The 23,462-nt window shown below is 41.0% G+C and overlaps 1 protein-coding gene and 1 pseudogene across 1 annotated transcript; one reads left to right on the plus strand and one right to left on the minus strand.

The window, feature by feature from the left end:
* Positions 1-12,943, minus strand: LOC133995668 (uncharacterized; annotated as a pseudogene).
* Positions 12,944-20,327: 7,384 nt separating this feature from the next.
* Positions 20,328-23,462, plus strand: LOC133995669 (uncharacterized). Its single transcript, XM_062435143.1, has 3 exons — positions 20,328-20,386; positions 20,517-20,603; positions 21,872-23,462. Exons 1-3 carry the CDS (start codon positions 20,328-20,330, stop codon positions 23,460-23,462), a joined length of 1,737 nt encoding a protein of 578 aa, XP_062291127.1.

Below are 23,462 nucleotides of genomic sequence, written 5' to 3' on the forward strand. Positions count from 1 at the left end.
TCACATGTTTTGATACAGGACACTTCTTGGTGAAACAGTGCAGCTGCCTTTTTTCATGACCTTGCAGCGTTCAGGATTCCAAGCCAATGTGCATGGATAGTGACAGTTTTCTTCACAGACATCACAACAGATAGCTCCTTGATAGAAAATAAGCCACCACATCCCACAATCAATATTTTCTTTCTCTTTGTAGACCTCATCAATTTCTATGGTTATCGTCTCCTCACTCCATTTTTGATGTTCCTTTAGAGCTTCTTCAGTCTGTTGGATCTCCATCTGTTTCAGTTCGTTCAGCTCAATACGTTCTTGTAAGTTGTGGATGCAGGCTGTCAGCTGGATACGTGCGTTCAACACTTCAATTGTCATACCCAACTCTTGAGGTGCAGTTCTTTCCATAAAATCTGTAAGCTGGCCCAATCCTTTCCGTGATACATCATATGAGTCTTTAAGGTCCTTTAACTCTTCCTCGATGCGGTTTTCACTCTGGCAATTATCAAACAGGAAGTGAACAGGCTGATTCTTCTTATCTTTGGCACATTTAATGTTTGCAGCTTCAAGAGCTTTCAGAGCATTTTTAGGTTTTCTTCCATTTGAGTGTGTGATGAGAGCAACAATGTTCTTCTCAATGTCTTTTCCAAACAGAGACGTCACTGAATCAAAGATGTACCTCAGTCGGTCACTCAGTCGATTCTCACTCGCCTTCAGCACCAGACCCAATGCGTTGATTTTATGAACTCCATCGTCTGAGCGGAACAAGTCAAATAATCTTTGACTAACGATGACATCATTTTCAAACCCTTCTGTGTCTCCGAATCCAGGAGTATCAATGATGGTCAGAGAGTAGGGCAGAGTTTTATCTTCATAACCAAAGATCTCCTACGTGATCACATCTGATGTCTGACTCTCTGTCTGACTTCTCCTCTCTCTCTCTACGATCTCAAACCAGATGTCCTCAAACTTCACTCCAATGGCGTAGTTGACCAGAGCGTTGATCAGAGTAGATTTTCCTGCTCCTGTTTCACGTACAAGTAAGATGGTTTTGTTTTTCTCATCCAGGTTTTTCTCTCCAACAGTTTTTCTTGTCAGAGTCCCAAACTTCTCTTCCTTTGTTCTCAGCTGGTAGACAGCAGGAGATCCTGAAGAGATCAGAATACTTTTGGAGATGATGTCCTTGTATTTGGATGAGGCGTTACTGATCCTATGGAAACAGGAGAAATCAGCTTAATACATATTTAAACTGTATGTCTTGACTGTATGCAGCAAGGCTCCTCACTCACACTCCTCACACAGAACATATCACTCCGGTCCCGAATTACACTGGCTCCCCATCCGTTACACAATCCAGTTCCAAATTTTACTAATAACTTTCAAATCGACACATGGTCTGGCACCACTGTACATCTCTGAGCTTCTCCACCCTTTTACGCACCAAGATCCTTAAGATCTGAACATCAGTTGTTGTTACAGGTTCCAAGTTTAGTTTATTTGGATCCCCATTAGCTGTTACCCAGGCAACAGCTACTCTTCCTGGGGTCCAGACTTGAGACCAAATGAGACCATGCTTTTACTGTTTTCACTCAGTATCAGATCAGCCGAGTCGATGCCTAATTTTTAAAAGCTTGTACAGACGGGCATTTTTATAATTTTATATAACTGCTGCTCCTTGTTGTTGTTTTATTTATTGTTTAATGTTTCATCTACTTGATTATTTTTTTATTGTGTTTAGTGTATGTTATTCTCTTAATATTGCTTTGTGTGAAACACCTTGTAACTCTGGTTTTGAAAGGTGTTATAAAAATAAGTTTGTTATTAAAATTATTGTTATCTGTTCATATTCATGTACCATTAATACATTTTACTAATTTAACTTCTTCCTGGGAGTTTTTTGTGCTCTCTTGTCTAACAGGTTCCTGTGGAGGCCTGTCCTACACGAAAGATAGAGATAAGTACAGTAACAACAATAATAAAAAAACATAATGATAATAATGGAAGTATGAGAGCTGTTTTGTGTTAATGTTACTCACGATGTTGCCATGGTGATGCTCGGTACACAGGGATCCACAAGATGAAGATGAAAATGCCTGAATGGAAAATAAATAATCAATAAAACTTTAACCACATTTTCATTCATTCATCTCTTTAAAGAAAGATTCAACAAAAGTACAATCAAATCTCCAACAGACGTGTAACAAGTGCAGTGTTGTGAATGTTGCTGGCTCAGCTACAGACTCTCCTGTTTGTCTCTCTCTTTTTGTGTTTCACATGGTTCTCCTCCCAGCTCCCCTGTCTCCTGCCTAACCTGATCTCACAGAAATACATGAAATGACCAACACCTCTTAACACTGGATTACATGGTGGTGTCACATAAAGTCATTTAGGAGCATCTGTCTCAGTGGACACATGAATTCCCTGGTTTAACAACGTCACAAAGTGAGCTGTGGTTAATATTTTCTAATCTCTAATTTTTCTTTTTAAATCGTCATTTTATGTAATTTATTATAGTTCATTAAATACGATTTTTTATTCTCTAAAAAGGTTGAAGTTGTGTGTGATATAACTGTCATTTTGGTGTAATGAGGTAGTTACAGTTATTACAAAGTAATCGTTCCTTTTATGTTATTAAAAAGGCAACTATTGTCCTCATATTCGCACATGAATAGTAATAATAGTCTGATATTATTAGAAATTGCGTGAATATACTAGTGTCAACAACATCTGTGTTTAATATTTTCTAGCAGTTGCCTGTACATCACTACAAGGCTGATATATATTATTTCAAAGGTATTTTCTTTCAAAGTCGGCTAACAATTATAATAATAATATTAATAATAGGCTAATGAATGAGAAAAAGAGTAATTCGTTACCACGGCAATAATAACATGAAATGAAAAATCCAACTGTAACTTATAATAACTACCTTATAACACCAAAATGACAGTTATATCATACACGTTAAAGTTATATATAAAGCACTATAATAAATTCAGTAAAATGACTATTAAAAATAACAATCAAATAAAAGAATACAATAATAACCATTAACTGCCCACTGCGTGATGATGTTGAACCAGGGAATCTGTGTCCACCAAGACAGAGGATCCTCATTGACTTTACACTGGCATTGTCTCCATGGTAACTGACATGTAAACTTTACACATTACATGACACCACCATGTAATCCCATGTTAAGAGGTCATTTCATGTATTCCTCAGGTTGCTCCTGGCTCTGCCCAGTCAACCCTCCTGCCTCTCATAAACTCATCCACCTGCAGTTATATCTAATCTGGCTCTCCAACCACTCCTTACCAGAGTGTTGACTCACCTCAGTGGTAGCTAGGCTTCAGGCTCTATTTTAGTGAATTCTCTGCCAATTGTTTTTAATAGTTTACTAGCTGGATTTTTTCTTTGTGCCCCAGAATCACCTTCAGTTCATCCTGTGGCTGCCAGCCAGCTATTCCTACTTTGTCCTGCCCAGGCCAGTTCCACTCCTTCACCAGCCATTCTACCAGTAGCTCTGAACTCTAGTTCCCCCTGCCATCAGCCTCCATCAGAATTCAACCTTGCAATAAACACCTTCACTCATTATTCTGCTCTGTTTTCTGCTCTTGGGTCCGACTCTTGTTCATAACATGCAGAGATATTAAAGGAAGGTTCTGCTGTTGTTGCATTTTAAGTGAAATCTATTTTATTTATAGAGTCCTGTACATCCAAAATCACTCATTTAAATAAATGAGTTTAACAATCGGTTCAACATACAACCCTCTATCATTAGACCCTCAAATGACCAAAGATCACAGGTAAAGAAAACAGTGTTAAAGGGTTAATAGGTTGTTGATGGAGAGTTTTATCTTCAGTCAGCCATATGTTATTACACATTATATCAACATGACCAGCATGGTGAGCACTGTGTCACCATGACTGACTGCCTGAAGATCTGGTTTTACCTGCTGAGCTACGTTCCAGGTCTCAGGTGTTGTCACGACCTTTGGGTGGTGACTGAAGAAAAAAAGCGTCTGAAAAGCGTTTGCGTGGCAGGATATTTGGACTGGAGGACTGAAAATGGATACTGACTTACACTTTATTTACTCTCTACTTCCCCATAAATACAGACATAGATGATGGCGTTATCCAAAACATATTTGGCAAAGCAAAGTAGCAGAACACAAATGTATTATATTGAATATGAAGTTAATCTTAGGATCATTCATCCAAATCAGTCTCAGCTTTTCAGTGACATACATATATTTAAAACAGGGTCTGGTTTGTAAAACAAAGAAAATAACCTAAATCCAGGTGGAGAAATTTCATTTCATTTCATTGTTATTGTACAAGAATAAATGCAGATATCTATAAATATGAAATAAATCCTAATCTTAATATTTGAAAGTATTTCGTAGTTGGTCTATTACAGTGTTCTTACCTGTGTTGTTGGCTTCAGGAAGCCTATAGCTGATCAGAAAAGGGATGACTCTTTGTGGTCACATGATTTCACAGAAAATCTCCTCCCACAACTCCGTATCTCAAACTTTCTTTTTCCTTTTTATAACAGTATGTAAAGACAATAGATCATTGTGCTGCTGCAGGTGTTTGTGTTGCATTCAGTCTAATTTTCCTCCATTCAGACCAACACATACTGTATCTTTATCAGATCCTTCACAGCTCAAAACTCTTTTCTGAAAATGATGCAGGTTGATTGTGAGAAGAGTCTCAATCCTTTTCTCAGCTTTTATCAAACTCCTAATAACAACACTTAAAAACGCTTTAATCAGTGTCCCCAGTTCTCACTCGAGAAGGACTGGGACCTCCTCCTGATAACAGAAGTCCATCAACAGCAAGATCCTGGTTCACTTCCAGACCAGTCACCAGAACCAACCAGACACATGTCCAGGCCCATGTGACAGGGTTTGGGGTGTTCTAGTCTGGACAGCGATGGGAGAGTCTTCAGACATTTCCTCCTCATCACCACTGCCTTCGTATTCTAGAGACTCATCCCAACAACTCAATCAACTCAGTCAAAACAATCACAAACAGACAAACTCTACAAACCCCCTCAAAACACACCAGGAACAGAGAAAGAGGAGAAATCCTTACAATGCAAACAATAAAGACACCCAATCACAGAGAAGATGGTGGAGAGATAATGTATGTCTACTACCTTTTGGCTCACAGACAGCAGTGACACACAGAGACCAGCCAACTTGTTTCCTGGAGGGTGTGAATGAGGAAATCAGCCATCAAAGGTAAAAACACTTTGTTAGGTGGGATAAAGATCATTTTATCACAACACAAGACCGTGCCATCCATGCTGAAACAACCCAGAGGTCAGCAGCAGCAAAAGTTACTGGGAACAAAGAAAACCTAACTGAGACTCCAAATGGACCAGCTACAAGTCATCCAAACACCGCAGCAGAGACGGAGCAGTGGTCCAGGGTGAGGCAGATTCACAGGGAAGGGCTGTGGAAGCTGTGTATCATCGGGACACAGACTGTCCACAAGAAAATCTACAGAGACGTAGAGGCAGACGATCTCCCAAACAGGTGATGGTGACCCACCCGAAGGGTCAACGGTATTATAATGATGAGGCATAACAGGCAGTGGAGGCAACACTTACCCTTTCTAAAAACAAACAGATGCCCATTCTTTGAGTTTGTTCACTGACTCCCAGCTCGTAGAACCTTATGAACCTACTAGAAGACTGCGCTCCCAGCTCATAGAACCTTATGAACCTACTAGAAGACTGCGCTCCCAGCTCATAGAACCTTATGAACCTACTAGAAGACTGCGCTCCCAGCTCATAGAACCTTATGAACCTACTAGAAGACTGCGCTCTCAGCTCATAGAACCTTATGAACCTACTAGAAGACTGCGCTCTCAGCTCATAGAACCTTATGAACCTACTAGAAGACTGCGCTGCCAGCTCATAGAACCTTATGAACCTACTAGAAGACTGCGCTCCCAGCTCATAGAACCTTATGAACCTACTAGAAGACTGCGCTCCCAGCTCATAGAACCTTATGAACCTACTAGAACACTGCGCTCCCAGCTCATAGAACCTTATGAGCCTACTAGAACACTGCGCTCCCAGCTCATAGAACCTTATGAACCTACTAGAACACTGTGCTCCCAGCTCATAGAACCTTATGAACCTACTAGAACACCAGGGAGAGCTCCTCTCTCCTTCTTCCCTATCTCCAAAACACAATTGAATAACACATTCACTGCCTAATTTTCTCTCGTCTGGACTACTGCAATTCACTACTCACATGTCTTAATAACAACAGCAGTGTCCCGTCTACAATTAATACAGAATGCAGCAGCAAGGCTCCTCACTCACACTCGTCACACAAATACTTGAAAAAACTGTTTACATTCAGCTCAAAAATTATCTTACCTCAAATAGTGTTCTTGATATTTATCAATCAGGTTTTGGTCCTCACCACAGCACAGAAACAGCACTTATCAAAGTTGTAAATGATCTACATATAAACAGACTCCAAACAAATATCCATCCTTGTACTACTCGATCTCAGTTCTGCGTTCGACACGGTTGATCATAACATTTTAATAGACAGGCTTATAAGATGGGTCGGCCTATGTGGCTCAGTTTTAAATTGGTTCAGAACCTACCTACAAGACAGGGAGTTTTTTGTATCCCTTGGTAATTTCTCCTCCAACAAAACGCGCATTATGTGCAGGATCCCGCAAGGGTCAATTCTTGGTCCACTGCTTTTTAATCTTTACATGCTGCCACTTTCACATGTCATACAGAAACATAACATTATTTACCATAATTATGCTGATGATTCGCAACTCTACATTTCACTATATCCTGATGATTTATCTCCCATACAGTCCCTCACTCAGTGTATAAATGATATCAACCTTTGGATGACAGAAAACTTTTTAGACAAAACAGAAATACTTATTTTTGGTGCACAAGCTCAGAGACAGACAATTGCAGCGCATCTCAATTGTCTGTCTCTAGAGAGCAAACCTACAGCAAGAAATCTGGGAATAATAATGGGCAGTAATTTAAATTTCAAAACTCATATCAACCACGTTACAAAATCAGCTTTCTATCATCTCAAAAATATTTCCAAATTAAAAAGTTTCCTGTCAAAATCCGATTCTGAAAAAATAATCCATGCATACATAACAAGCAGATTAGATTACTGTAATGGCCTTTTCACCGGCCTTCCAACATCCAGTATTCACAGGTTACAACTAATTCAAAATGCAGCCTAAAAAATATCAACACATCACTCCCGTTCTTAAATCTTTGCACTGGTTTCCCATCAGGGCCAGAATTGATTTCAAAGTCCTCCTCCTGGTTTACAAAGCTTTAAATGGCCTCAAACCTCAGTACATAACAGACATACTCATCAGTTACACACCAGCAAGAACCCTCAGATCCATAGGCAGCAGAAATCTAGTTAATACTAAGGAAGGGGGAGGCAGCTTCTTGTGTTTATGCCACACGCAGGTGGAATACCCTGAAATAGTGAGAGGTGCCACATCAGTGGCCATTTTTAAAAGCAGGTTAAAACCTTTTCTTTTTATGACAGTGTTTGGTTAGGTGTGTGTGTGTGTGTGTGTGTGTGTGTGTGTGTGTGTGTGTGTGTGTGGGTGTGTATAGGTTTGTTTAGGTGTGTATAGGTGTGTGCACATGTGTGTTTGTGTGTGTTTGATTGGACCTGTTTATCTTGTTTTACACTTGCACTGTGTTGTTAGTTATTTTATTATGATTATTTGTTATGAAGCACATTGAGTTTACCTTGTGTATGAAATGCGCTTTATAAATAAAATTTGATTGATTGATTGATTGTATAAAAGCCGTAGCCTACACAACACGTTCTAACTGAGAAACTATTGAGTCCGAAACCTAAAACAGAGAGGAGGCAAGATCCAGCGGCAGCTTGAAATGAGAACGGGGAAGGACGGGCTCGAGCGAAGTAGGAAGGTCTGAGTCTGACTCAGAGACTGACATTAATTTTAGTGATCTACACAACCAGTTTCTGTTTTACATTTGAAAGATTGACTAAAAAAAAAAGATTTTATTACCAAACAAAATCAAATCTACTAACATACAACATTTAAAGAGAGCCTTTTCTCCTATCAACAGATGATTGTCTGTCTATTTTTTGCTAAGAACTTCACGAGTCATGCAGAATAAATCGCTAGATATGCTGACTGTCATGGACGTGTTGTTTTTAATAATGTTGTCTGATTTTCTTATTCCAACAAAGCAACAACAACAAACACAATCTGATGAACCAAACACTGTTCTGTTTCTCACCTGTTCATCCTGATCGTTGTGAAGTCATTTCTGTTGATTCTCGAATTATTGTTCAGACTGCCACTCCCGCTTCCTGCTCTGTAAGAATGATAAGGAGCTGTGTTAAAGTACAACTGATACTCAAAGTAAAAGTACTCTTATAATAAATCATATTATTGTTCATTAATTATTATGTTGTAAATGATGAAACAATCTTGAAAATAATTCACTTAATTCTGCAAAAGTCCAAACTGACATTATATAATTATTCATAGAGAAAAACTATAACTCAGCCAGTAGTGCAACATGAATTATTGTGGTGAACTTTAAAGTGAAATAAGTAAACATGTGATTTGCAGTAATGAAGGTTCCAAATGTTTTATTCACTGTTGGATCAGATTCATCATCTTTTTATTAATTATTAACATTATATTTAATAAAGGAACATTAACATCTGGAAACTATCTCATTTTAAATACAGAGTACTCAAATGTAAGTAATGTAAAAGTACCTCAAACTTGTACTTGAGTACAGTAGTGTAGTACTGTGGTTTCCAACCTGAGGGTCGAGACCCACAAAGGGTCACAGGATCCATGTGAGGGTCTGAAAAATGGTGGAATATATTCATACAAACACTAAGTATCATCTCATTCAGTTCATTTCTCACCACCACTGTTTTGAGTGTGAACATTTTAGTTCAAATGACACTTGTGAACATTTATGACTTTTGACTATGCCGTCAACTTTCACATCACAACTGAAGCTCCTGGTGTTTCCCACAGGCCATACCAGTTCTGTTTAGTTTCTCCATGCTAAAGTAAGCCATAACCAATAACATGCATTTCCACTGAGGACTCACAAAGTTTAGTTTTATATCTTCATTCCTTTTTTTTCTTTCAGGTTCTTCACTCTACTCACAAATAACATGATTTTACACTTTCAGGATGAACCAATCCTTCCAATTAACTTCTGTGGAGTGCAGTTGTATACTATCATCTCTTGGGTGATAGATTTTCTGTTCTAACAAAATAGAGGTCACCACATGTGGAACAGACAGGGTCAAAATCTGGTAACCCACGATGAAACACAATGCAAGAAACAACTTTTCTGTTTTAGCCACAGCTGTCAGATAGACATGAAATCCCAAAGTTACACTGTCTAGTTTCAAAGAGAAGTTTGCTACCAGCTACTGCTGCCCTCCAAGTTCTTACAGCAGTACAGATGTCATTTAGTTTAGTTTAGTTAGTTAGTTTATTTCAGTCAATCATGTCATTAAAAGAAAGGTTACAAACCAGAAAGAAAAAAGTAAATAAAGAAAAAACATCAATCAGAATAAACAATAAGTAAACAGAAAAAGAAAATTTGGACCGAAAAGGCATAGGCTGAAGCATAGCTTATTACGCCTACCCTGTTACAACTCTGATTAATTAAAAAATAAAAAATAAAAATTTAAAATGTACAATTTGTTATCTATTAATAAAAGAAATAAGCAATCACAAAACAGTAAAAAGAGAGAAGCTGCTTGATTCGATTTCCCTTTCTTCTTCCTTTTCTTTCCCTTCCCTTCTCCTCTCCTTTCCCTTCTTCCTCCCCTACTTCCTTCCTCCTCAAAAGAAAAGAGGAGAAAAAAAAAAAAAAAAAGAAAAAAAGAAGACAATCAAACATACAGAAAACAGAACAGCAGCAGCATAGCACGTGTCACCACTCATTACTCTAACTTATATAAATTAATCATCCTGTTTTTAAGTACTTTTTTAAATAAGATTATGGTATTACATGTTTTTAAGTCATTCTCCAATTTGTTCCATAAATTAACAGCTGTTACCGTAATGCATTGTAATTTGGTGTTGGTTCTTGTTTTTAACTTTCTAAATATACATACTCCTCTGAGATTGTAATGGCTTTGTCTTAAATTAAACATTTTCTGAATACATACGGGCAGCAAGTTGTTGTAAATTTTGAACATAAGTTGTGCAGTTTTGAAATCCACCAGTTGTTTGAATTTGAGTTCGTTAGAATTAATAAATAATTGATTGGTTGGATGCCTATAGTCGACTTTGTTTATAAGTCGCATTGCTTTTTTTTGAAGTAAAAAAATAGGTTTGGTGATTGATTTTCCTCTCTTGTCAGCAGTCTGAATATAAGGTTTGTTTGCATCTGGTAATCATAAAGTAGGTGTAGATATGAGGGCCTGCTTTAATCGGTTAAATACAGTCATTTTGAGACTATGTGTTATGGAAAGGAGTGGAATAAAGTGATATAATTAGCTGCTGCAATAATAATAAAAAAGTCCTGTGAAAAAAGTCGTATTTGCAGTAAGGAGGAGAAGTCTTTGATGCCTGAGGAGCTGGACATTTAGCACCTGATCTCTGACTTTGCAAAGAAAAAGGCAAGAAAGCTCTAATATTACTCAGAACCATTATTTTGTTTGTACATTTAGTTGCATTTAGTTATCTGTTGTGTGAGACCAGATAATGTTATATGGTCATACATTTTTGCTTAACATGTTTTGCATCACTGTGCGGTGACACTGTTATAGGCCTATGTGTGGGATTTATCATGTGCATTATAATTTGGCTTTTGCAGTGTGTGAAGTTCCCTGCTCATTTAGTGACTCTTATTTTAAGCCACTATTCAGCTGTGCTGTGTGTATCTCAGGATGGCATTGTTGTATACACAGTCACGTGTATCAGTAATAACTGTTGTGCTGTCTGCTTGGGTGTTTTTCAGACAACACTGATATTACCATACATGAGCCATACACTGCTTTGGGATGATTTAATCCACTGTATCATTGTCTTGTGATTTGTGAGTGAAATAGTGAAATGGCAATATTTAAGCTCTTGGTTTATTGAAGTGTAGGCAGACTTGCTCCCAGCTCAGCTCAACTACTAATTCAGCTTTTGACCAACTGGTGTGTGATTTGACATGTCAATTTGACTGGAAGCTCAAAATAATTCGTTAATAATTGGATTTTAATGGGTGGACATAATTTGTGCAGCGAGACGGTATGGGGGTCCATGAGCATCAGTGCCCAGGGGCCCCTGGAGGTACTACTCCAGCCTTGTTCAGCATGGATGGCACAGTCTTGTTTTGTGATAAAATGATCTCTTTCTCACCTAACGCAGTGTTTTTGCAATTGATGGCTGATTTCCTCATTCACACCCTCCAGGAAACAAGTTGGCTGGTCTCTGTGTGTCACTGCTGTCTGTGAGTCAAAAGGTAGTAGACATACATTATCTCTCCACCATCTTCTCTGTGATTGGGTGTCTTTATTGTTTGCATTGTAAGGATTTCTCCTCTTTCTCTGTTCCTGGTGTGTTTTGAGGGCTGTTGTAGAGTTTGCCTGTTTGTGCTTGTTTTGACTGAGCTGATTGAGTTGTTGGGATGAGTAAATGGTAAATGGCCTGTACTTATATAGCGCCTTTCTAGTCTTTTCGACCACTCAAAGCGCTTTACAATACATTTCATTCACCCCATTCACACACATTCATACACTGATGGCAGGAGCTACCACGCAGGGTGCCAACCTGCACATCAGGGGAAGCTAATCATTCATACACATTCATACACCGTTGGCACAGCAACGGGAGCAATTTGGGGTTAAGTGTCTTGCCCAAGGACACATCGACATGTGGACTGGAGGAGCCGGGAATCGAACTGCCAATCTTCCAATTGGTGGACGACCGCTCTACCTCCTGAGCCGCCGAGTCTCTAGAATACGAAGGCAGTGGTGATGAGGAGGAACTGTCTGAAGACTCTCCCATCGCTGTCCAGACTAGAACACCCCAAACCCTGTCACATGGGCCTGGACATGTGTCTGGTTGGTTCTGGTGACTGGTCTGGAAGTGAACCAGGATCTTGCTGTTGATGGACTTCTGTTATCAGGAGGAGGTCCCAGTCCTTCTCGAGTGAGAACTGGGGAAACTGATTAAAGCGTTTTTAAGTGTTGTTATCAGGAGTTTGATAAAAGCTGAGAAAAGGATTGAGACTCTTCTCACAATCAACCTGCATCATTTTCAGAAAAGAGTTTTGAGCTGTGAAGGATCTGATAAAGATACAGTATGTGTTGGTCTGAATGGAGGAAAATTAGACTGAATGCAACACAAACACCTGCAGCAGCACAATGATCTATTGTCTTTACATACTGTTATAAAAAGGAAACAGAAAGTTTGAGATACGGAGTTGTGGGAGGAGATTTTCTGTGAAATCATGTGACCACAAAGAGTCATCCCTTTTCTGATCAGCTATAAAACCTCTGCAGTCTGATTCCTCTCTACACCTCAAAATCTCACAGCTCCCTGAAGCCAACAACACAGGTAAGAACACTGTAATAGACCAACTATGAAATACTTTCAAATATTAAGATTAATATTAAGACTGAATGATCCTAAGATTAACTTCATATTCAATAAAATACATTTGTGTTCTGCTACTTTGCTTTGCCAAATATGTTTTGGATAACGCCATCATCTATGTCTGTATTTATGGGGAAGTAGAGAGTAAATAAAGTGTAAGTCAGTATCCATTTTCAGTCCTCCAGTCCAAACATCCTGCCACGCAAACTCTTTTCAGACCCTTTTTTCTTTCAGTCACCACCGAAAGCTTGTGACAACACCTGAGAGCTGGAACGTAGTTCAGCAGGTAAAACCAGATCTTCACCTTCATGCTCGACTCCTTCTGAACCACAACATTTCAATACAACATCCAAATTACAGGTGATTCTCATCCCTGATGCTTCAAATTAAATCAGTCAGAAATCATCATCATCAGTAGTCAGACAGGTGAAACTCTGATAGCAACGACAAAACCCTGAGGCCGTATTCACTGTGACGAGCCTTCACCAACAGTCTGTAAAGAGTCACAGTGTAGACAGTCAGTCATGGTGACACAGTGCTCACCAGTGTAAAGTTATATATAAAGCACTATAATAAATTCAGTAAAATGACTATTAAAAATAAGAATCAAATAAAAGAATACAATAATAACCATTATAACTGCCCACTTTGTGACGTTGTTAAACCAGGGAATTCATGTGTCCACCACAACAGATGCTCCTAAATGACTTTATGTGACACCACCATGTAATCCAGTGTTAAGAGGTGTTGGTCATTTCATGTATTTCTGTGAGATCAGGTTAGGCAGGAGACAGGGGAGCTGGGAGGAGAACCATGTGAAACACAAAAAGAGAGAGACAAACAGGAGAGTCTGTAGCTGAGCCAGCAACATTCACAACACTGCACTTGTTACACGTCTGTTGGAGATTTGATTGTACTTTTGTTGAATCTTTCTTTAAAGAGATGAATGAATGAAAATGTGGTTAAAGTCTTATTGATTATTTATTTTCCATTCAAACACCAACCAGCATTTTCATCTTCACCTTGTGGATCCCTGTGTACCGAGCATCACCATGGCAACATCGTGAGTAACATTAACACAAAACAGCTCTCATACTTCTATTATTATTATCATATTAATTTTCTATTATTGTTGCTACTGTACATCTCTTTTAAACTTTTGTTGTAATTTGGTGCTATATAAATAAAAGAGAGATGCACAGTAACAACAACAATGATAGTAACAGGACCTGTGAGATGAGATATTTATAAATTATATATTTATATAAATAGAAGTATGACTGATGATAAAAACAAGAAGAGCAAAATGTTGTTCAGTCTTCATATGTACAGGACAGGACTCCACAGGACCCTGTTAGACAAGAGAGCACAAAAAACTCCCAGGAAGAAGTTAAGTTAGTGAAATGCATTAATGGTATATGAATATGAACAGATAGAGAGGGAGGAGGAGAGAGGAGCTTGCCCCGGGAGTCTGAGCCAATGGCAGCATAAACTAGGAGCTTCAACCCTAACTATAAGTTTTATCACAAAGGAAAGTTTGAAGCCTAATCTTAAACATAGAGAGGGTGTCTGCCCCCCGGACCCAATCTGGGAGATGGTTCCACAGGAGAGGAACCTGATAACTGAAGGCTCTGCCTCCCATTCTACTTTTAGAGATACTAGGAACCACAAGTAGGCCTGCATGCTGGGAGTGCAGTGTTCTAGTAGGTTCATAAGGTTCTATGAGCTGGGAGCGCAGTGTTCTAGTAGGTTCATAAGTTTCTATGAGCTGGGAGCGCATTGTTCCAGTAGGTTTATAAGGTTCTATGAGCTGGGAGCGCAACGATCTAGTAGGTTCATGAGGTTCTATGAGCTGGGAGCGTAGTGTTCTAGTAGGTTCATGAGGTTCTATGAGCTGGGAGCGCAGTGTTCTGGTAGGTTCATGAGGTTCTATGAGTTGGGAGCGCAGTGTTCTAGTAGGTTCATAAGGTTCTACGAGCTAGGAGCGCTGTGTTCTAGTAGGTTCATAAGGTTCTATGAGCTGGGAGCGCAGTGTTCTAGTAGGTTCATAAGGTTATACGAGCTGGGAGCGCAGTGTTCTAGTAGGTTCATAAGGTTCTATGAGCTGGGAGCGCAGGGTTCTAGTAGGTTCATGAGGTTCTATGAGCTGGGAGCGCAGTGTTCTAGTAGGTTCATGAGGTTCTATGAGTTGGGAGCGCAGTGTTCTAGTAGGTTCATAAGGTTCTATGAGCTGGTAGCGCAATGTTATAGTAGGTTCATAAGGTTCTATGAGCTGGGAGCACAGTGTTCTAGTAGGTTCATGAGGTTCTATGAGCTGGGAGAGCAGTGTTCTAGTAGGTTCATGAGGTTATATAAGCTGGGAGCGCAGTGTTCTAGTAGGTTCATGAGGTTCTATGAGTTGGGAGCGCAGTGTTCTAGTAGGTTCATAAGGTTCTATGAGCTGGGAGCGCAGTGTTCTAGTAGGTTCATAAGGTTCTATGAGCTGGTACCGCAGTGTTATAGTAGGTTCATGAGGTTCTATGAGTTGAGAGCGCAGTGTTCTAGTAGGTTCATAAGGTTCTATGAGCTGGGAGCGCAGTCTTCTAGTAGGTTCATAAGGTTCTATGAGCTGGTAGCGCAATGTTATAGTAGGTTCATAAGGTTCTATGAGCTGGGAGCACAGTGTTCTAGTAGGTTCATGAGGTTCTATGAGCTGGGAGAGCAGTGTTCTAGTAGGTTCATGAGGTTATATAAGCTGGGAGCGCAGTGTTCTAGTAGGTTCATGAGGTTCTATGAGTTGGGAGCGCAGTGTTCTAGTAGGTTCATAAGGTTCTATGAGCTGGGAGCGCAGTGTTCTAGTAGGTTCATAAGGTTCTATGGGCTGGGAGCACAGTGTTCTAGTAGGTTCATAAGGTTCTATGACCTGGGAGCACAGTGTTCTAGTAGGCTCATAAGGTTCTATGAGCTGGGAGCACAGTGTTCTAGTAGGTTCATAAGGTTCTATGAGCTGGGAACGCAGCATTCTAGTAGGTTCATAAGGTTTTATGAGCTGGGAGCGCAGCATTCTACTAGGTTCATGAGGTTCTATGAGCTGGGAGAGTAGTGTTCTAGTAGGTTCATGAGGTTATATGAGCTGGGAGCGCAGTGTTCTAGTAGGTTCATGAGGTTATATAAGCTGGGAGCGCAGTGTTCTAGTAGGTTCATGAGGTTCTATGAGCTGGGAGCGCAGTGTTCTAGTAGGTTCATAAGGTTCTATGAGCTGGCAGCGCAGTGTTCTAGTAGGTACATAAGGTTCTATGGGCTGGGAGCACAGTGTTCTAGTAGGTTCACAAGGTTCTATGAGCTGGTAGCGCAGTGTTATAGTAGGTTCATGAGGTTCTATGAGCTGGGAGCGCAGTGTTCTAGTAGGTTCATGAGGTTCTATGAGCTGGGAGCGCAGTGTTCTGGTAGGTTCATAAGGTTCTATGAGCTGGGAGCGCAGTGTTCTAGTAGGTTCATGAGATTCTATGAGCTGGGAGCGCAGTGTTCTAGTAGGTTCATGAGGTTCTATGATTTGGGAGCGCAGTGTTCTAGTAGGTTCATGAGGTTATACGAGCTGGGAGCGCAGTGTTCTAGTAGGTTCATGAGGTTCTATGAGTTGGGAGCGCAGTGTTCTAGTAGGTTCATGAGGTTCTATGAGTTGGGAGCGCAGTGTTCTAGTAGGTTCATGAGGTTCTATGAGCTGGGAGAGCAGTGTTCTAGTAGGTTCATGAGGTTATAAGAGCTGGGAGCGCAGTGTTCTAGTAGGTTCATGAGGTTCTATGAGTTGGGAGCGCAGTGTTCTAGTAGGTTCATAAGGTTCTATGAACTGGGAGCGCAGTGTTCTAGTAGGTACATAAGGTTCTATGACCTGGGAGCACAGTGTTCTAGTAGGTTCATAAGGTTCTATGAGCTGGGAGCGCAGTGTTCTAGTAGGTTCATAAGGTTCTATGACCTGGGAGCGCAGTGTTCTAGTAGGTTCATAAGTTTCTATGAGCTGGGAGCGCATTGTTCCAGTAGGTTTATAAGGTTCTATGAGCTGGGAGCGCAACGATCTAGTAGGTTCATGAGGTTCTATGAGCTGGGAGCGTAGTGTTCTAGTAGGTTCATGAGGTTCTATGAGCTGGGAGCGCAGTGTTCTGGTAGGTTCATGAGTTTCTATGAGTTGGGAGCGCAGTGTTCTAGTAGGTTCATAAGGTTCTATGAGCTAGGAGCGCTGTGTTCTAGTAGGTTCATAAGGTCTATGAGCTGGGAGCGCAGTGTTCTAGTAGGTTCATAAGGTTATACGAGCTGGGAGCGCAGTGTTCTAGTAGGTTCATAAGGTTCTATGAGCTGGGAGCGCAGTGTTCTAGTAGGTTCATGAGGTTCTATGAGCTGGGAGCGCAGTGTTCTAGTAGGTTCATGAGGTTCTATGAGTTGGGAGCGCAGTGTTCTAGTAGGTTCATAAGGTTCTATGAGCTGGGAGCGCAGTCTTCTAGTAGGTTCATAAGGTTCTATGAGCTGGTAGCGCAGTGTTCTAGTAGGTTCATGAGGTTCTATGAGCTGGGAGCGCAGTGTTCTAGTAGGTTCATGAGGTTCTATGAGTTGGGAGCGCAGTGTTCTAGTAGGTTCATAAGGTTCTATGAGCTGGGAGCGCAGTCTTCTAGTAGGTTCATAAGGTTCTATGAGCTGGTAGCGCAGTGTTATAGTAGGTTCATAAGGTTCTATGAGTTCGGAGCACAGTGTTCTAGTAGGTTCATGAGGTTCTATGAGCTGGGAGAGCAGTGTTCTAGTAGGTTCATGAGGTTATAAGAGCTGGGAGCGCAGTGTTCTAGTAGGTTCATGAGGTTCTATGAGTTGGGAGCGCAGTGTTCTAGTAGGTTCATAAGGTTCTATGAGCTGGGAGCGCAGTGTTCTAGTAGGTTCATAAGGTTCTATGAGCTGGTACCGCAGTGTCATAGTAGGTTCATAAGGTTCTATGACCTGGGAGCACAGTGTTCTAGTAGGCTCATAAGGTTCTATGAGCTGGGAGCGCAGTGTTCTAGTAGGTTCATAAGGTTCTATGAGCTGGGAGCGCAGCATTCTACTAGGTTCATGAGGTTATATAAGCTGGGAGCGCAGTGTTCTAGTAGGTTCATGAGGTTCTATGAGCTGGGAGCGCAGTGTTCTAGTAGGTTCATAAGGTTCTATGAGCTGGCAGCGCAGTGTTCTAGTAGGTACATAAGGTTCTATGGGCTGGGAGCACAGTGTTCTAGTAGGTTCATGAGGTTCTATGAGCTGGTAGCGCAGTGTTATAGTAGGTTCATGAGGTTCTATGAGCTGGGAGCGCAGTGTTCTAGTAGGTTCATGAGGTTCTATGAGCTGGGAGCGCAGTGTTCTGGTAGGTTCATAAGGTTCTATGAGCTGGGAGCGCAGTGTTCTAGTAGGTTCATGAGATTCTATGAGCTGGAAGCGCAGTGTTCTAGTAGGTTCATGAGGTTCTATGAGTTGGGAGCGCAGTGTTCTAGTAGGTTCATGAGGTTATACGAGCTGGGAGCGCAGTGTTCTAGTAGGTTCATGAGGTTCTATGAGTTGGGAGCGCAGTGTTCTAGTAGGTTCATGAGGTTCTATGAGTTGGGAGCGCAGTGTTCTAGTAGGTTCATGAGGTTCTATGAGCTGGGAGAGCAGTGTTCTAGTAGGTTCATGAGGTTATAACAGCTGGGAGCGCAGTGTTCTAGTAGGTTCATGAGGTTCTATGAGTTGGGAGCGCAGTGTTCTAGTAGGTTCATAAGGTTCTATTAACTGGGAGCGCAGTGTTCTAGTAGGTACATAAGGTTCTATGACCTGGGAGCACAGTGTTCTAGTAGGTTCATAAGGTTCTATGAGCTGGGAGCGCAGTGTTCTAGTAGGTTCATAAGGTTCTATGACCTGGGAGCGCAGTGCTCTAGTAGGTTCATGAGGTTCTATGAGCTGGGAGCGCAGTGCTCTAGTAGGTTCATGAGGTTCTATGAGCTGGGAGCGCAGTGTTCTAGTAGGTTCATGAGGTTCTATGAGTTGGGAGCGCAGTGTTCTAGTAGGTTCATAAGGTTCTATGAGCTGGGAGCGCAGTGTTCTAGTAGGTTCATAAGGTTCTATGAGCTGGTACCGCAGTGTTATAGTAGGTTCATAAGGTTCTATGAGCTGGGAGCGCAGTGTTCTAGTAGGTTCATGAGGTTCTATGAGCTGGGAGAGCAGTGTTCTAGTAGGTTCATGAGGTTATACGAGCTGGGAGCGCAGTGTTCTAGTAGGTTCATGAGGTTCTATGACCTGGGAGCGCTGTGTTCTAGTAGGTTCATAAGGTCTATGAGCTGGGAGCGCAGTGTTCTAGTAGGTTCATAAGGTTCTATGACCTGGGAGCGCAGTGCTCTAGTAGGTTCATGAGGTTCTATGAGCTGGGAGCGCAGTGCTCTAGTAGGTTCATGAGGTTCTATGAGCTGGGAGCGCAGTGTTCTAGTAGGTTCATGAGGTTCTATGAGCTGGGAGCGCAGTGTTCTGGTAGGTTCATAAGGTTCTATGAGCTGGGAGCGCAGTGTTCTAGTAGGTTCATAAGGTTCTATGAGCTGGGAGCGCAGTGTTCTTGTAGGTTCATAAGGTTCTATGAGCTGGTAGCGCAGTGTTCTAGTAGGTTCATAAGGTTCTATGAGCTGGGAGCGCAGTGTTCTAGTAGGTTCATAAGGTTCCATGAGCTAGGAGCGCAGTGTTCTAGTAGGTTCATAAGGTTCTATGAGCTCTTTAAGATATAATGGAGCCTGATCATTAAGAGCTTTGAAAGTGAGGAGAAGGATTTTAAATTCTATTCTAGATATTACAGGAAGCCGGTGCAGTGAAGCTAAATGCAGTAATATGATCTTTCTAGTTACTCTCAGAACGCGTGCAGCTGCATTCTGGACCGGCTGGAGAGTCTTTAGAGATTTATTAGGACAGCCTGATAATAATGAATTGCAATAATCCAGCCTAGAAGTTTTTCTGCATAATTTTTAGACAGGATGAGCCACATTTTTGCAATGTTGCGTAGATGACAAAAGGCAGTCCTTGAAATTTGGTTTTAGTTCTTTTAAATGGCTTCGTCCATTTTAATTGGGATTTTATTGCTTGTGATTTATTGTGTTGAGCACTTTGAGTTTTGTTTGTGTGTGAAATGTGCCAAACATTTCATGTAATTTCAAGCTCCAGCACACTTTTAACACACAGCTGCAGCAGTTTGGACCAAATCAACATTTAGACTTTTTTATTTGTTTTTTTAAAGTTTTAGTAGTATTTGTTTAACATATTCAAGATGTACAGTTCCAATCAAAATTATTCAACCCCCACTGCAAATTAGGTTTATTGGCAAAATGTACAAACTAGCAGCTGTTTGCAAAAACAAATCAAACAAAAACAATTTAAATAGCTCAACACAACTAATATTACAAATTCAACACAAAATGCCACCTTTAATGACTACCGCAGTCTCAAAATCATTCAACCCCTTCATGACAAGCATCTTTAGTACATAGCAGAGCACCCTTTTACTGTTATGCCCTGCTGCAAATGTGATGCATAGCCAGACACCAGCCTCTGGCAGCGTTCCTGAGGGATCTTAGCCCCTTCCTCATGGGCAAAGGCCTTCAGTTCACTAATATTCTTGGGTTTTCGTGCTGCAACCGCCTTTTTCAAATCCCACCAGAGATTTTCAATGGGGTTCAAGTCAGGCGACTGTGATGGCCACTCTAGTATCTTCCAGGACTTCTTCTGAAACCAAGCCTTGGTGGACTTTGAGGTATGTTTGGGATCATTGTCCTGTTGGAAGGTCCAATGACGTCCAAGCTTCAGCCACCTCACAGACAGCATGACATTTTCTCCCAGGATTTCCTGATACTTTATTGAATCTTGCCCTCCACACGCTGCAGGTTCCCAGTGCCAGAGGAAGCAAAGCTGCCCCAGAGCATCACTGAGCCACCGCCATGCTTCACTGTAGGCAGGGTGTTCTTTACAGCGTATGCTTCATTCTTCCTCCTCCAGACATACCGCTAATCCATATAGGCCCGAAAAGTTCCAGTTTTGTTTCATTGCTCCACAGAACAGAATCCCAAAAACTCTTTGGCTTATTTACATAGTTTTGTGCAAATTGAAGCCGACTTTTCTTGTGCTTTTGGGTCAGTAGTGGTGTATGTCTTGGAGTACGGGCATGGAGCCCTTCAGCGTGTAGTAGAATTTTTGTAATAGAAGTTTCTCTGAAGAAAAGCACAGACGACGGAGTGATGAATCTTTCTCTTTTACTCAGTATATGCTAGCATGGAGAAGGACACACAGTCGTTCTTCCAAGCAACAACCAGTTTCAGCTTTTATACTGTAACCCAGTGGAAATTTGAATAAGACAGGGTGACAACAAATGTGAAGTCGTAAAGTAATAAAGGACAGAAACCCTTCAAAGACTACTGATATCCTGTGCTGACCCCCTACTTGGTCAACAGTAAGTTTTGCTTTTGATGTCTTATGTAATTTAACAAAACGCCTGAGGCTTAGATGTTTACAGTTGTTACGGCCCCCCTGACACAATGAGTCCCTCATGACACAAAAAATCCCTCAAAGGCGTTTAGTATGCCATCAAGTCTTGCTGCAGGTGTTTTGCAGTCAGCTGAGGGTTTTTGACCACCTGCATCCTCAGGAATCTGGTGGCAGCCGTTGTTAGCTTCCTTTTTCTGCCACGTCCAGGTAGTGTAGCCACTGTTCCTTTAACTTTAAACTTGCGAACTATGCTTCCAACTGTATCTCTAGGAACATTCAGTGCCTTCCCTACCTTTTTGTATCATTTTCTTTGTTTGTGCAAGGCAATGATCTTTTCTATTAACGTTTTGGACAATTCTCTTGACTTAGCCATATTTCTAACATGCAATGAAACGTCACCGTCAACAGTCCAGGTATTTGAGGGGTTCTATCTCAAGCACACCTGATGCAACTAATGAAGCCCTTGATATGTTGCATCAGGTGTGCTCTTATGAGGGGGTTGAATATTTTTGAGACTGCAGTAGTCATTGAAAGTAGGATTTAGTGTTGAATTTGGATAAATTCCTTGTAATATTAGTTTAATTTAACTATTTAAACTGTTCTTGTGTAATTTGTTCATTGCAAACACCTGAGAAATTTTACATTTTGCCAATACTTAAATGCAATGGGGGTTGAATAATGTTGATTGCAACTGTACATGGATAGGATAGACATACAGTTTAAATGTGTATTGAGCAGATTTCTCCTGTTTCCATAGGATCAGTAACGTTTCATCCAGATACCAGGACATCATCTCCAAAAGTATTCTGATCTCTTCAGGATTTCCTGCTGTCTACCAGCTGAAAACAAAGAAAGAGAAGTTTGGGACTCTGACAAGAAAAACTGTTGGAGAGAAAAACCCGAATGAGAAAAAGAAAACCATCTTACTTGTAGGCGAAACAGGAACAGGAAAATCTACTCTGGTCAACGCTCTGGTCAACTACACCATGGGAGTGAAGTTTGAGGACAACATCTGGTTTGAGATCGTAGAAGATGAGAAGAGGAGTCAGATAGAGAGTCAGACATCAGATGTGATCGTGTACGAGATCTTTGGTTATGAAGGTAAAACTCTGCCCTACTCTCTGACCATCATCGATACTCCTGGATTCGGAGACACCAGAGGGATCGAATATGATTTCATTGTTAGACAAAGATTATTTGACTTGTTCAGCTCAGACGATGGAGTTCATGAACTTTCTGCAGTGGGTCTGGTGCTGAAGGCGAGTGAGAATCGAGTGAGTGATCGACTGAAGTACATCTTTGATTCAGTGATGTCTCTGTTTGGAAAAGACATTGAGAAGAACATTGTAGCTCTCATCACACACTCAGATGGAAGAAGACCGAAAAATGTTCTGAAAGCTCTTGAAGCTGCAAATATTAAATGTGCCAAAGATGAGAGGAATCTGCCTGTTCACTTCCTGTTTGATAATTGCCAGAGTGAAAACCGCATCGAGGAAGAGTTAGAGGACCTTAAAGACTCATATGATGTAACAATGAAAGGAATGTGCCAGTTTACAGATTTTATAGGAAGAACTGCACCTCAAGAGTTGAGTATGACAATTGAAGTGTTGAACGCACGTATCCAGCTGACAGCCTGCATCCACAACTTACAGGAACGTATTGAGCTGAATGAACTGAAACAGATGGAGATCCAACAGACTGAAGAAGCTCTGAGGGAACATCAACAAGGGAGTGAGGAGAAGATAACCATAGAAGTTGATGAGGTCTACAAAGAGAAAGAAAATATTGATGGTGGGATGTGGTGGATTATTTTTTATCAAGGAGCTATCTGTTGTGATGTCTGTGAAGAAAACTGTCACTACCCATGCACAATGGCCTGGAATCCTGGGCACTGCAAGGTCATGAAAAAAGGCAGCTGCACTGTTTGTACCAAGAAGTGTCCTGTATCAGCTCATGTGAAAGACAAGATGAGGTACGTGAGCAAGACCAGGAAAGTTAAAAAGACCTTGGAGGAGTTGAAGCAGAAATATGAAGCACAGCATCAGGAGATCGAGGACGTGTTGTTGTCTCTTAAAATGGAGAAAGAAAAGCTCAACAGAGAGAAGAATGTTTTGCTGGATGAGTCCTACCAACATGTGGTCAAACTGGAGCAGATTGCCCTGAATGTTAGTTCAGTGTCCACTTATGTCCACTTGGACTTCCTGATTGAGAAGATGAAGGAGAGAGGAGACACAGAGAAGGTGCAAAAGCTTGAGGAGATGAAGAATCAAGTGGATGAAAAAACCAAGAAAGCGTTTGGTTCCCTTTTTGGCAGATTTACAGCATCAGTTCGTTGTCCCAGATTCTAA

Source organism: Scomber scombrus, chromosome 15, assembly GCF_963691925.1.
Source record: "Scomber scombrus chromosome 15, fScoSco1.1, whole genome shotgun sequence".
Lineage (NCBI taxonomy): Eukaryota > Metazoa > Chordata > Actinopteri > Scombriformes > Scombridae > Scomber > Scomber scombrus.

Excerpts from the sequence above, each read along its gene's own strand:
- LOC133995669 (XM_062435143.1), top strand. The coding sequence starts at position 20,328 with ATGGCCACTCTAGTATCTTCCAGGACTTCTTCTGAAACCAAGCCTTGG. Across the intron at positions 20,387-20,516 it reads AAGCCTTGGTGGACTTTGAG|GTTCCCAGTGCCAGAGGAAG; the intron begins GTATGTTTGGGA and ends CACACGCTGCAG. Across the intron at positions 20,604-21,871 it reads GGCAGGGTGTTCTTTACAGC|GATCAGTAACGTTTCATCCA; the intron begins GTATGCTTCATT and ends CTGTTTCCATAG.